Raw genomic sequence first — 12760 nt, 5'->3', positions numbered from 1 at the left:
TCATTTATATCTTTCATGTCAGATTAGCTCATTTGTAGGCCATCAGTATGTTAGGACACCCTGACCTTTGGTCAACAACTAATAGGCACATCTGGTAGGTTGTCTACGTGTAAATCTGCCTGGCCCTTGGTAAATTGGCCAGTCCTCTACTTGTCTTCCCCTTAGCCCCTCATGAATACACATGAAATAGTTTTTTGACAGTTGTCTTCATTAAGACTTCACATCTGAGTTACACTAATGGAGTTTATTTCCCTTTTAAGATACCTATGTAAAAGTTATTGAACGATATTGGTATCAGCAGTCTTGGAGGAGTGAAGGAAGAATTTGGAAATAATATAAGCATTAGGCAAAGGATTTACACTTTTCTTTGGAGGCAATGGGTTAAGACACTACTCAGACTTGGGTCAATGTGTCAGAGTGAAACCCAGAGATAACTTGCTACATACCCATTTAGAGTAAGAGTATGGGGCTGCCATTACCACTGCTGTAGAATTTATTTCATTTTCTAATTCTTGCTTTAATAAAAAAGGTAACAAGTTGCTACTTGGGTTTGAGAAAGGAAGGTAAATATTCTGAAATTGTCATCTTGGCCTTTATAAGAAGCACAGAGGTTGAGTGCAAAGGGGACCTAGATAAGATGATCAGGGTTCCAAGAATTTGTCCCCAGCTTGACTTCTGTCAAACTGTCTCTCTGACAAGGATGTTTTTTCCTTCCCATTGTGAACGTTCCATCCTCAAGGCACTGAATGCTTTCATCATTGCCTGCTTTTGAAGAGGAAATTGTTGGACCTGTGCCCAGTTTGGCTGCAAGTGGGGTGGGAGGAGATGCAGGAAAGTGAGAAAATGCACTTTAACCTGGCAGTGTTTGCTTTACATGTGTTGTGTCATGATAAGAATAAGGGGTGTCAGTAAAAATATTAATGCTCTGTAGCTGTCTTTCTTATTGAGAGGTAAATTATAAAAGGAAAAATAAATAATGCAGGTATAAAGCATTCATCGGTACATCACTCTGCCAGAATATAGTTGGACAATTCTGCTCCCAACCTTATTTTGCTAGAACGGGAAAAGTGCTTAAGGAGGCATAAAATAATTGAATTTTTCTTTGGAAGGAATTTTAGAAACTATTTAATAGAACTCTCCTCTTTATCGATTGTTACACACACTAACATACTCATATTCTCCCTCTTTCCTGGAAAACACACACACACACACACACACACACACACACATACATTCTTTCTCTCTCTTTCTCTTTGTCTTTCATAAAGTCCTCCGGAGGCTTTCTCAGCACTTTTAGGAGGATGACAGAGTCCTTATATGGTCCCTTACAGGGACCTGCATGGTCTTTCCAGCACTTACCGTATCTTCTCCTCACCTTGTTCTTGCCCGGCATTCTCTTCCGGTCCTGCTGTCTTTCCTCCTCAGGGAGGTTCTTCTTGATTCCTGCCATGTTTTCCTGGCACTTCTCTCTCATACGGAGAACATGTGCACATTGTGCATTTGTGCTTTGTAAGCTCAGTTAGAGCAGGAACTGCTTCCCCCTGCCCCCTTATTTCTGAATCACCAGCATCTAACACAATGTTTAGCTATACTCAAATATTTATTGAACCTGTGAATTCCATCCATTGCATTTTCTATAGTTATCTGACCTATGTTTGAACCTTCCAAGGTATCTCATTTCATTTTGGAGTTGTTATTATAATTTTTAGAAAATTAGAGAAAATATTTGCAGCCAAAACAAGAAAAAGATAATATATAAAGAGCTTACATAAATCATTAAGGTAAATGTTTAAAACCTTAATGAATAGGCAAAGGATGTGAATAGCTAAGTGTCAAAAGAAATTCTTTGTAAAATGGCCTCAAAAGATCTGAGAAAATTTTTCCTTCACTAGGGATCAAATAAGTACAAATCAAAGCAAAATGCCACCTGTAAATTTAGCAAAAATTGTTTTAATTGATAATCTATTTTCCAGACTGTATTATTTATTAGCCACTCTTTACGTCTAGCTAGGGAGAATATCAATTCTCATCTTTTTCTGACTACTAGCCTTTTCTACATATTCAGTCACCTCTTTTCAGTTAAAGTTGGTGTCTCCGAGGAGTTTATAATCCAACTGGGGAGGTAAGATTTCAGCTCAGGAAATGAGAAGTCAGCGTGTAGACCTGTTGACATCACGTTGGCGCTCTGATTTAACTTTTTACTCAAATCACTGTGAACTGTAAAACATGCAGCAGTTCTTTATCCACATCAGCCGCCCTGTCTATTTTCACTTATACAAGAAGCAGCATAAGCTAGAGACTATGTTAAGTTAAAAAGATAAATTTAGAGCCACACAGATCCAGTTTTAAGTTTTGGATATTTTGTTTAGTTAACTGTGTGACTTTTGGCAAGTTACTTATGTTGCTTCTTTGTAAAATTGGGAACTTATAGAGATTTTTTTTTTTTTTTTGAGACGAAGTCTTGCTCTATCACCTGGGCTAGAGTGCCATGGCATCAGCCTAGCTCACAACAACCTCAAAGTCCTGGGCTCCAACAATACTCTGGCGTCAGCCTCCCAAGTAGCTGGGATTATAGGCATGTGCCACCATGCCTGGCTAATGTTTTCTATTTTTAGTAGAGACAGGGTCTCACTCTTGCTCAGGCTGGTCTCGAACTCCTGACCTCAAGTGATCCTCCTGCCTTGGCCTCCCAGAGTGCTAGGATTACAGGCATGAGCTACCGTGCCCGGCCCCTTATAGAGATTTTGTTATTCAATTTGTTTATTGATTCAAAAATATTTATTGAGCTCCTACTTTGTGCCAGGTACGTTTTCAGGCACTGAGAATACAGCAGTGAAAAAATATCCCTGCCTGATAGAACATACATCCTAATGGTGGAGACAGACAAATCACATGTATAGGACATGGGATAGTGTTGAGGTCTATACAGGAAAATAAAGCAGGGAAGGGATAGTGAGTACTGTGTCAGGGATAGTGTTGCATCTGTAAATAGGAATGATCCAGGAAGTTCTCACTGAGATGGTGACATTTCAGCAAAGACTTCAAAGAAGTGAGAGAGTAAGCCATGTAGATATCTTGGGGAAGAATGTTCCAGGCAGAGAAAATAACACATGTAAAGGAGTGAGAGAGTATATGCCTGATAAATTTGAGGAACAGCAAGGAGGCCAGTGTAGTAGGAACAAAGTGGGCAATGGTAGTAGGAGAGATGAAGGGGGACCAGATTGGAGAAGACCTTGTAAGCCATGGCAAGCATATCATCTTTTACTCTAAAGCGGCAAGCAATTACAGAAATTTTGGTCAGGGAAGTGATACGAGTACATTTTAAATGGGTCATGTTGCTATTGTATTTAGAACACACTATGATATGGAAGCAGGATGATCAGTTAGGAAACTGTTGAATAACCGAGGTAAGGGTTGATGGTAACTTAGACTAGGGTGTTAGCGGAGGAATTATGGGGTAGAGAAGTACTTAGACTCTGGAAGCATTTTCAAGGTAGATAAATTAAAGGTTGAGCATAAGAGAAAAAAAAGAGCCAAAGATAGACTTAAGGTTGTGGGCTTGAACAACTGGAAGGACAGAGTTCCCCTTAATCAAGACAGTATGTAAATTGTTTAGCCTGGCACATGGCACTTTATTAGGTATTCCGTAAAGGGAGGTTCCCTTCCCCCAAATTTAGAGTAAAAATGAAGGACTTTTATGTGATGAGCTTCTGTCCACCTACACAAGCAAATAGTGTTTTACCAGAATAACTATTAATAGATAACAAATTATATATTTAGCTGGCACATTGGAATTCTGGTAAATTACTCCCTCTGTTGGCCAAGAGATTTACTCCCTAGCGGAAGGTAGAACTTGTATTTTTCTATATGACAATAATATAGGAATGGCAAGTGTGTCAATAATAAAAATTTTTAAAAAAATCAAAGGTGAAATCTTACCAGATAAATGTTTCATTTTAAGGAAAATAAGACTTTTTTTTTTTAATCTTCTGCCCTTAGACATTGTAAAAATATGACTTTTTATGCCCATTTTTTCCTTTCAGGATGCTGCCTTATGGCTGTTTAGCAACAGGAGATCGCTCTGGCCTCATTGAAGTTGTGAGCACCTCTGAAACAATTGCTGACATTCAGCTGAACAGTAGCAATGTGGCTGCTGCAGCAGCCTTCAACAAAGATGCTCTTCTGAACTGGCTTAAAGAATACAATTCTGGGTTAGTTTATTCTTTTTAATTATCATTTTTCTGTACAAAAAGCCAAACAAATATTGTAACCATTCTCCAAATAAAAATCATCAGTGTCTTAGAGGAAATACTAGTGTTGTTTGTTACTGTTTCATTTCAGGTTATAACAACATAATACATAGGCCCTCCTTACAGATGGTTAACATTGAATTCTACTTCAAATTTTAGAGCCCTATATAGTAAAATTGCAATCTAAGAATTTAAGTATTTTAAAGGTAAATATTGTTTTTGTTTAAGTGCATCAACATCTGTAATTATGTGCATTATGGACTTAAGTATAGAGTAATTTTATGATAGAAGTAAATGAGTTTGTACATTGTGATCTCTCCAAACTAAAAAAAATAATACTTGGAATTGTGTTATTTAGGGTTATGGAGTTGGAAAAGCACTAATATATAGGAAATAATAGAATTTCACAGTGAGGCGGAAATGCTCTGCAAGTAAAGACTTCAAAGTCAGACTCAAATTTTATCATTGGTAAGATCCAAGGATTTCTATGTGAAAGTCAATTTCCAAAATTTTTTTTTTTTTTTTTTGGTGGTGAAAGATTATATTTATTTTCCCTGGCTGACTCTGATTGTGAGTCATGACATGTTTACAAGATGTGGACATGAATTCTAATGAATGCTAGATGACAGTAGATGTATGTTTCATTCAGTATCTGTTTCTGCAACCCAGTTTATGTGGGATTAGTCAGGATACATATTTTTGACACCCAGATTTCACTTCCGCTTAACCAAAACTATCAGCTGGGAAACCCAGTGTGCAGGACAGGGCAGAGTGTGAGAAGGGTGGTCTGACCTGGCTCTAGATCCAGCTCTGCCACTAGTTATCAGAGTGACCATGAGAAAGCCCTGTAAGTCCTCTGGGACTCAGTTTCCCCATATGACCTCTAAGATTCCTTTTTGCTCAGACATCCCATAACATGCTGTTCTGGCATTCAACACCTGCCTGGGACTGTTAATCTCTTCATCAGGAAGCTAGAGAAGCACCTGAAGTATTTGAGCATGCACAATGTTTCACTCTTAAATATAATGTTTTCAATTCTTTAAATATTAATAAATGGCCTTGGACTAATTAATCAATTGCTGTTTATGAGCTAGCTTGTCCCTTTTAATTATTTCAGAAATAGATGCCTTTTGTCCATTTTACAATTTTCAAAGCACATTCAATATGCATGATCATTTCGACCCTAACAACATTCCTGTCTCACAGAGAAGGTACTGCCGTCCCCATTTCATAAAGGGGAAAACAGATGTTCAGAGGGTTAAATGAGGCACTCAAGGTCCCATGATAAATAAATGGCAGAGTCAGACCTAGGATGCCAGAGTTTAGATGATCAAACCTTTAGTCTTAACAAGAGTGAAGTGAACAACACCTTCACGTTGATGAAACCCTTCCTCCTCAATACCTGCAAGAATGTGGCTTGTGACGTTGCAAAGGCGCTGCTTGGCTCACCAGCAGCTCTTCCTCTGCTTCCTACACCAGCAGAATCCCCTACTCCGCTCCTCGTTCTCCCACCACTGTGGCTGCTCAGTGCCGGGTCCGTACTCCAGAGGAGGCCTCTGTTTCCGCACAGCCCGGAAGAGCAAGTGCATAGTGGCAGAGCAGCCTGGCTGAGGGAGTCACTCAGCCTCAGTGGCTCTGGGTCCCACGTGGGGCCCCCAGGGCAGCTCTGGGATTTGCCCCTCCGCAATTCGACTGCCCCCTGCGACCTCCCTCCTCATCCCAAATGCTCCATCCTTCTCAGCCCCCCACTTCTAGAAGCGGGTCACACTGCCGCTGCCACTGCCTGGACCTGATTAAGAGCTCTCTCACCACCCATCAGCTAGTCTGACAAAGATACATTGTCCAAGGAAGAAATAGCCCTGAGGCATGTTTTACCCTAAAAGACTGCCCATCCTCTCTTAATCCTTAGTTACCTAGTCAGCCAACTATGCGGCCACCTGGCTAGGGGCTTTCTCTTCTCTTTCAGCTAGAAGGCTCTTCTGGAACATGGGAGTCTCACCGTTCCATTTTGTCTCCAAAATTTTTCTTAAGGCCTTGTCTCCCATGGGTCTGTATTACCTCTAATTGAAGTCAGTGACTTAAATGGTTAGAACGTGAATACTTAAGGCTTAAACATGGAATTCTAGTTTTAGATCAAAACTAACAAAAATGTTCCCGGAATGATCCAGTAAAGCCATGGTCTCTTCTACTACTATGCACATGAGCTGATGCCTATCCCCATTGAAACCTCACTCCCAGGACACAGGAATTTGAATGGCTGAGGCCCAGTTCTCTAATGTCTTTGAAGCCAGCCTGATTCTTCTCTGGCCTGCTCCTGCCATAACCACCTTCGCTCCCCTTGGCTGATCTAGCATGTTCTCTCATGGTTTTCGCAGCTCTGTGTTGCAGTTCTCCTTACAATTAGAAAGGAAACAGAGTTGTGGTTTGGGTTTTTCCTCACACATTTGGAGGCTGAAAACCTTTGTTGCTTCTATCTTTTTCTCTCTTTCAGGGATGACCTGGACCGAGCCATTGAAGAGTTTACACTGTCCTGTGCTGGCTACTGTGTAGCTTCTTATGTCCTTGGAATTGGTGACAGACACAGTGATAACATCATGGTCAAAAAAACTGGCCAGGTGAGCTGCTCCACAGGGTCTGCCAAGGGCCTCAGTGATGCTATTTCCTAGGTACAGCATAATCTCCTGTGAAACTCAGGCAGATTCTTTAGTGGTTCTCAGTCATATCTTTGTCTTTCCTTCAATTTCCCACCAACCCTTATTTCATATACCATCTGCTACATGTATTCATTTGTTTATTTGCTTAAAGTTAGATGGTAAGCATTTATTTAAATGTTTAAAAAATTATTGAAAAAATTATTGTAGTTATTTAGAAGTGGCTTATTCTTTCAATATAAGAAATTGTGGGCCGGGCGGTGGCTCACGCCTGTAATCCTAGCACTCTGGGAGGCCGAGGCGGGCAGATTGTTTGAGCTCAGGAGTCTGAGGTTGCTGTGAGCTAGGCTAACGCCACGGCACTCACTCTAGCCAGGGCAACAAAGTGAGACTCGTCTCAATAAAGAAAAAAAGAAAAGAAATTGTGTTTGGGGCTGGGCATGGTGGCTCATACCTATAATCCTAGCACTTTGGGAGGCTGAGGCGGGAGGATTGCTTGAGGTCAGAAGTTCAAGACCAGCCTGTGCAGACCCCATCTCTGATCGGGCACAGTGGCTGGCTCATGCCTGTAATCCTAGCACTCTGGGAGGCCGAGGTGGGAGGATAGCTGATTTCAGGAGTTCGACGCCAGCCTGAGCAAGAGTGAGACCCTGTCTTTACTAAAAAGAAAAAGAAAAAAAAAATACATAAAACAACAAAACCCAGCTAGGCATTGCGGTGCGCACCTATAGTCCCAGGTACCCAGGGGGCTAAGGCAGAAAGATGGCTTACAGCCCAGGAGTTGGAACTTGCAGTGAGCTACAATGACATCACTGCACTCTAGCCAGGGAAATCAAGTGAGACTCTGTCTCAACAAAAAACAAAAAAAAGGGAAAAAAAAAAAGACCCTGTCTCTACTAAAATGGAAAAATAAGCCAAGCATGGTTGGTGGCACATGCCTGTGGTCCCAGCTGCTTAGGAGGTTGAGGCAGGAGGATTGCTTGAGCCCAGGAGTTTGAAGTTGCAGTGAGCTATGATGGTGTCACTGCACTCTAGCCTGAATGACAGTGTGACACTGTCCCCAAAAATAATAATAAAATAAAGAAATTGTATTTGGGATACATGTTTACCTAACAAGAGGAGCAAATGATGTGCTGGATGTATTAACAACCAATGCTAAGAAAATGTTGAGGTGAACTCCACTTAAGCCATTTTCCCTTTTATACCATCAAACCTAATCATATTTGGTAGCAGGGAGAAAAGTAGTGTTAATAATAGCATTTTGGGGTAGCTAGGGAAGTTAGGCCAGTTTATTTATGAAGAAGTATTTAGTTTTCAACTGAAAATTTTCTCATTTTTCATGACTTATGTTATTTGTCAATTTTTTTATGTTAAGCAAAGACAGATGAGATATCTCGTATAATTTTTCAGTTTAGCCACCCTAGGAATTCCCTGCCACTACAAGCATACCAGAATGGAAATCTTTGGCTACTGTGTGAACTCTGGCTCTAGGTGGGACTTTGGTAACCACCATTCTGTTCTCTACTGGATTAGCAGACATTTGAGGGAAGCCTCTACCATGAAAGACAGAGAGAGCCCAAACAAGCAAAATGTGGTGGTGATGGGAAGGACTCTGGGAAAACAGAGTGACTGCAGTAAATAGTGGATGTTTTTAAAAATTAAAAAAAAAAAAGCATTATATTAATTTCTATGAAACAATAATAAGATTCCATTTTTTTAAAACCAGAAAATAGAAAGAGGTCTTGGAAATTAGAAAAAAACAGAAAGTTAAAATAGAAATAGTGTAAAATATCTTGTGGCAGACGGAGTTGTAAGTGCTTTATTAACGTTAATCAATAAACGATTGATTGATCCTCGTGACAATTTTACAGAGTAAGTGGTAGTATTATCCCCATTTTATAGATGAGGAAATGCAGGCAACAAAGAATGAACATACCAAGATTTAAACCCTGGCAATTTGGCTCATATTCTTTTTTTAAAAACCACCATGCCTTAATATCTCCAAAAAAATATGTTAAATAGAAAAAAATCCAGAAATGATAGAGACTCATCCTAGGGAACTATGCCATCAGCCTAATAGGAATTCCAGAAAGAAATAGAAGAGGAAGACAGGGAACTTACTAAGCAAATAATATAAAAACATTTCCCAGAGCCAGTGTTCATGAATATCCAGTCAGAGTACACAAAAGTTCCCTTATAATGGATGAAAAACACCTGTACTAAGGTTCTTCACCATGAAATTTCAGCGCATCAGGCATTAAGAGAAGGTCTAAAAGCCTTCCCAGAGACACAGCAGGCCCCATAGCAGTGTTTAGGAATCCGAATGACTTGGCTTCTCAATAGCTACATTGGAAACTATGAGACAGTGAAAGTTAGCCTTCATAGTTTTGAGGGACAATGACTTCTAACCTAGAATTCTATAACCAAACTATCAATCAAGTATGAAGGGTAGAATAAAGACATTGTCAAATTTGCTAGGTCTCAAAAGCTGTACCTCGTTTTCATCTTTTCTCAGAAGGCTGCAGAATAAGGGTATCTACCAGAACAAGAGTAAACTAGTAGTTCTCAACTGGGGTGATTTTTTTTTCCCCCCTAAGGTCCTATTTGTCAATGTGTGAGGACATTTTTAGTTGTCATAACTGGGGGGTGGGGTTATCTAGTGGGTAGAGGCCAGGATGCTGTTAACACCCTATACTATATGGGACAGAACTTCTTATTAAAAATTATACAGCCTAAAATGTCAGTGGTGCCAGTGATGAGAACCCTGGTCCCACATCACAAGAGAATATGATGTGGGACTCAGGACCCAGGGGCTGCAAATGGAAGAGGAGTCTATGGAAAGCCCAGCGTGATGGCTCTGTGGCAAGACTAGAGAACAACCAGCCAAGATAGAAACCAATAATAATCTGACTGTCTGGAAAACAGTTTTGAAAATGATTTGTAGATTTTTTAGGAAGAAGTAATGATAGAATGCCAAGCTAAATAAATAAATAAGTAGGCCGGGTGCTGTGGCTCACGCCTGTAATCCTAGCTCTCTGGGAGGCCGAGGCGGGCGGATTGTTTGAGCTCAGGAGTTCGAAACCAGCCTGAGCAAGAGCGAGACCCCATCTCTACTAAAAGTAGAAAGAAATTAATTGGACAACTAAAATTATATAGAAAAAATTAGCTGGGCATGATGGCGCATGCCTGTAGTCCCAGCTACTGGGTGGCTGAGGCAGGAGGATCACTTGAGCCCAGGAGTTTGAGGTTGCTGTGAGCTAGGCTGCCGCCACAGCACTCACTCTAGCCCGGGCAAAAGAGTGAGACTCTGTCTCAAAAAATAAATAAATAAACAAGTAAAAGCAGTTTTCTCAAGGAAAAAAAGATGAATAAAAAAGGAAATGTAGTCACAGTATACCACTACCACATTGCTTAGCTTCGAAATGTATTTACATAATCTGAACAGTATAAACACTGAATTTTGACTGACCTAGAAATTATAAAGTGCCACATTAGATAGCATTATTTTAGCACAAGAGTACTAAATCTTTAACCTTCTATAATATAAATAGTAATCTAAAATTAGGAAATAAAATGAAGTATAAACATACATTTAGAAAAATGGAAGCAGATACCAAGAAAAACACATTAAAGAGTAAGGAGAAGTTATCTTTAAGCAGTAGCACTGAAGGTAAGGAAGCTAGTAGGGCAAGGATGTACTCTTTTTTGGTTAAGTTTTATAAAAGTGTTTGACTTTTTAAAAATCAGACATGTTTATTATTTAGATGTATCTTTCTTTTTGAAGAGTCTCCTTTCCCACTGGGTATATGCAGTTTAATATCAATGTTCTTATTGAGTATAAAAAATCGAAGAATGTTAGGAATACTCTTTTCCCAAGTGGCTCAGGGCTCCGAACAGGAAAATGGCTCAGATGAGTGTGGGTGTAGTGCATGAGGATCTAGGACTGTGGAGATCTTCGATTTGGACCTCACGAGAAACACTAGGAAAATTAAATCCCATTTGTTTTCCAGCTCTTCCACATTGACTTTGGACATATTCTTGGAAATTTCAAATCTAAATTTGGCATTAAAAGGGAGCGAGTGCCTTTTATTCTTACTTATGATTTCATTCATGTCATTCAGCAAGGAAAAACAGGAAACACAGAAAAGTTTGGCCGGTAAGCATTGCCCTCAAGTCAAGGCTAAGTATGTCTGACACTTCCTCATCGTACCAACTTGAGCAGCATTTCCTAGCTGAGGTGTATTTGGATCTGGGAGATACTCAGTCTGATAGCCGGAAACTTTTGGGGGGAATTTGGCTGTCAGATCCTTGTGCTGGTTCAGAAATGCTCAGGAAGGATAAATAGGGAATGCTAGAAATTTGAAATGTTACAGTGTTTTATTCCAATAATATATTACCTTTTACCTGTTTCAGAAAATTCTTGGAAAATATTCAGACATTTGATAGTAATGTGCTGAGAACACAGGCATTTTGCTGTCATTCTGTATGAAGTACAGTGAGGGAGCCGGGGGTCAGGACAGGCTATTACTCACTACTTACATGTTCCCAAGCACATGATTTGTCTTCTTGCCTTTGTTTCATCTTAAAATGGAGACAAAAAATGTAACCAACACATACTATTAATATATGCTTAACAAATGATTGCTGTTATCCTTTGTAGTTCTGCCTGGGTTTCTGCAGAATGTACTGCCCTGGGTTCAGTCTTCTCTTTGGCACAATAAGGGGGATAAGATTGGATGTTCCTCTTGAAGAGGAGAGAGAGGGAAGGCAAGATAACCATGAGGAGCAATGCAAGCGCATTGACACTGATTTGGGTGGACATTAATTAGTCTTTGGAATCAGACCACAAATACAGAACCCAGAAGTACATTCAGAAATCCTCATGAATTGTAATTATCACGGGTGTAATAATTAGTTCTTGTGTCTCATTCAGTTAAAAAGCCCAGATTAAGTGTATGCCTTTTGTCATAGAATTTCTATTTAGTTTTGTTTTTGAAAAAGATGTATGTCATTTTAGAGAGCCTGATTATTTTATGTAAATTTTAGTCCTGGGACAATTTTCCCAAAAGTAAAAATCAGAAATGAACCTTTAGTTTGGTAGAAATTTTCTAGTGCTGATAGAAAGTCTAGATACATCTTCTTATTTTCCTTTATGAAATGTGCTCTCTCCTCTCTAACACTGTGCTCATGTGGTTTGCTTCATCAACCCAAAGGTTCCGCCAGTGTTGTGAGGATGCATATCTGATTTTACGACGGCATGGGAATCTCTTCATCACTCTCTTTGCACTGATGTTGACTGCGGGGCTTCCTGAGCTCACATCAGTCAAGGATATACAGTATCTTAAGGTACAAACCTCTTTTCCTTATTGGACATTGTGGGCATGGAGCTCAGTTATAGCTGCGTATTTCATTCAAATGTCTGCAGGGAGTGGAACAAAATTATTTCCTCTGAGATGGTTCTTAGCCAGAAGGAAACGAATCTGGAAAGTTCATGTGAAGGAGCAATTTTGAAAGAGGAGCTTGTAACTCAGATGATTTTCTCATCAGTAGAAGGGACATAAAGAAGACTGGTATGGGGCAGTGGACTTCTTACCCACGCACTGGAAAACCATGGATTAGCAGCTCTTTGGCACCATGATTTTTCAGCAACCTGCCTTTTATTTGCCAGAGTCTTAGTGGGTCTGAGTCATCTTACTGAATTTGGGTGGTGGTTGCAAGCACCTGAGTGAGAATCTTGCAGTAATTATAAATTCTTTTCATCTTCAAAAACCCTTTGGCAGGCCGAGCGCGGTGGCTCACGCCTGTAATCCTAGCACTCTGGGAGGCCGAGGCGGGCGGATTGTTTGAGCTCAGGAGTTC

The 12760-nt window shown here is 40.0% G+C and overlaps 1 protein-coding gene across 1 annotated transcript in view; it reads left to right on the top strand.

The window, feature by feature from the left end:
* The window catches only part of PIK3CB (phosphatidylinositol-4,5-bisphosphate 3-kinase, catalytic subunit beta), a 114139-nt gene that overhangs the window by 94286 nt on the left and 7093 nt on the right, over positions 1 to 12760 (top strand). Inside the window, exons 18-21 of the mRNA XM_012664529.1 lie at positions 4044 to 4211; positions 6742 to 6865; positions 10912 to 11057; positions 12115 to 12247. Of these exons, the coding sequence (XP_012519983.1) occupies positions 4044 to 4211; positions 6742 to 6865; positions 10912 to 11057; positions 12115 to 12247 (571 nt within the window). The remainder of the gene's footprint in view (positions 1 to 4043; positions 4212 to 6741; positions 6866 to 10911; positions 11058 to 12114; positions 12248 to 12760) is intronic.

The sequence above is a fragment of the Propithecus coquereli genome, unplaced genomic scaffold (genome assembly GCF_000956105.1).
Source record: "Propithecus coquereli isolate 6110/MARCELLA unplaced genomic scaffold, Pcoq_1.0 Scaffold12, whole genome shotgun sequence".
NCBI classification, from domain to species: domain Eukaryota; kingdom Metazoa; phylum Chordata; class Mammalia; order Primates; family Indriidae; genus Propithecus; species Propithecus coquereli.
The sequence above is the reverse complement of the archived record's forward strand: the minus strand, read 5'-3'. Positions and strand labels throughout refer to the sequence as shown.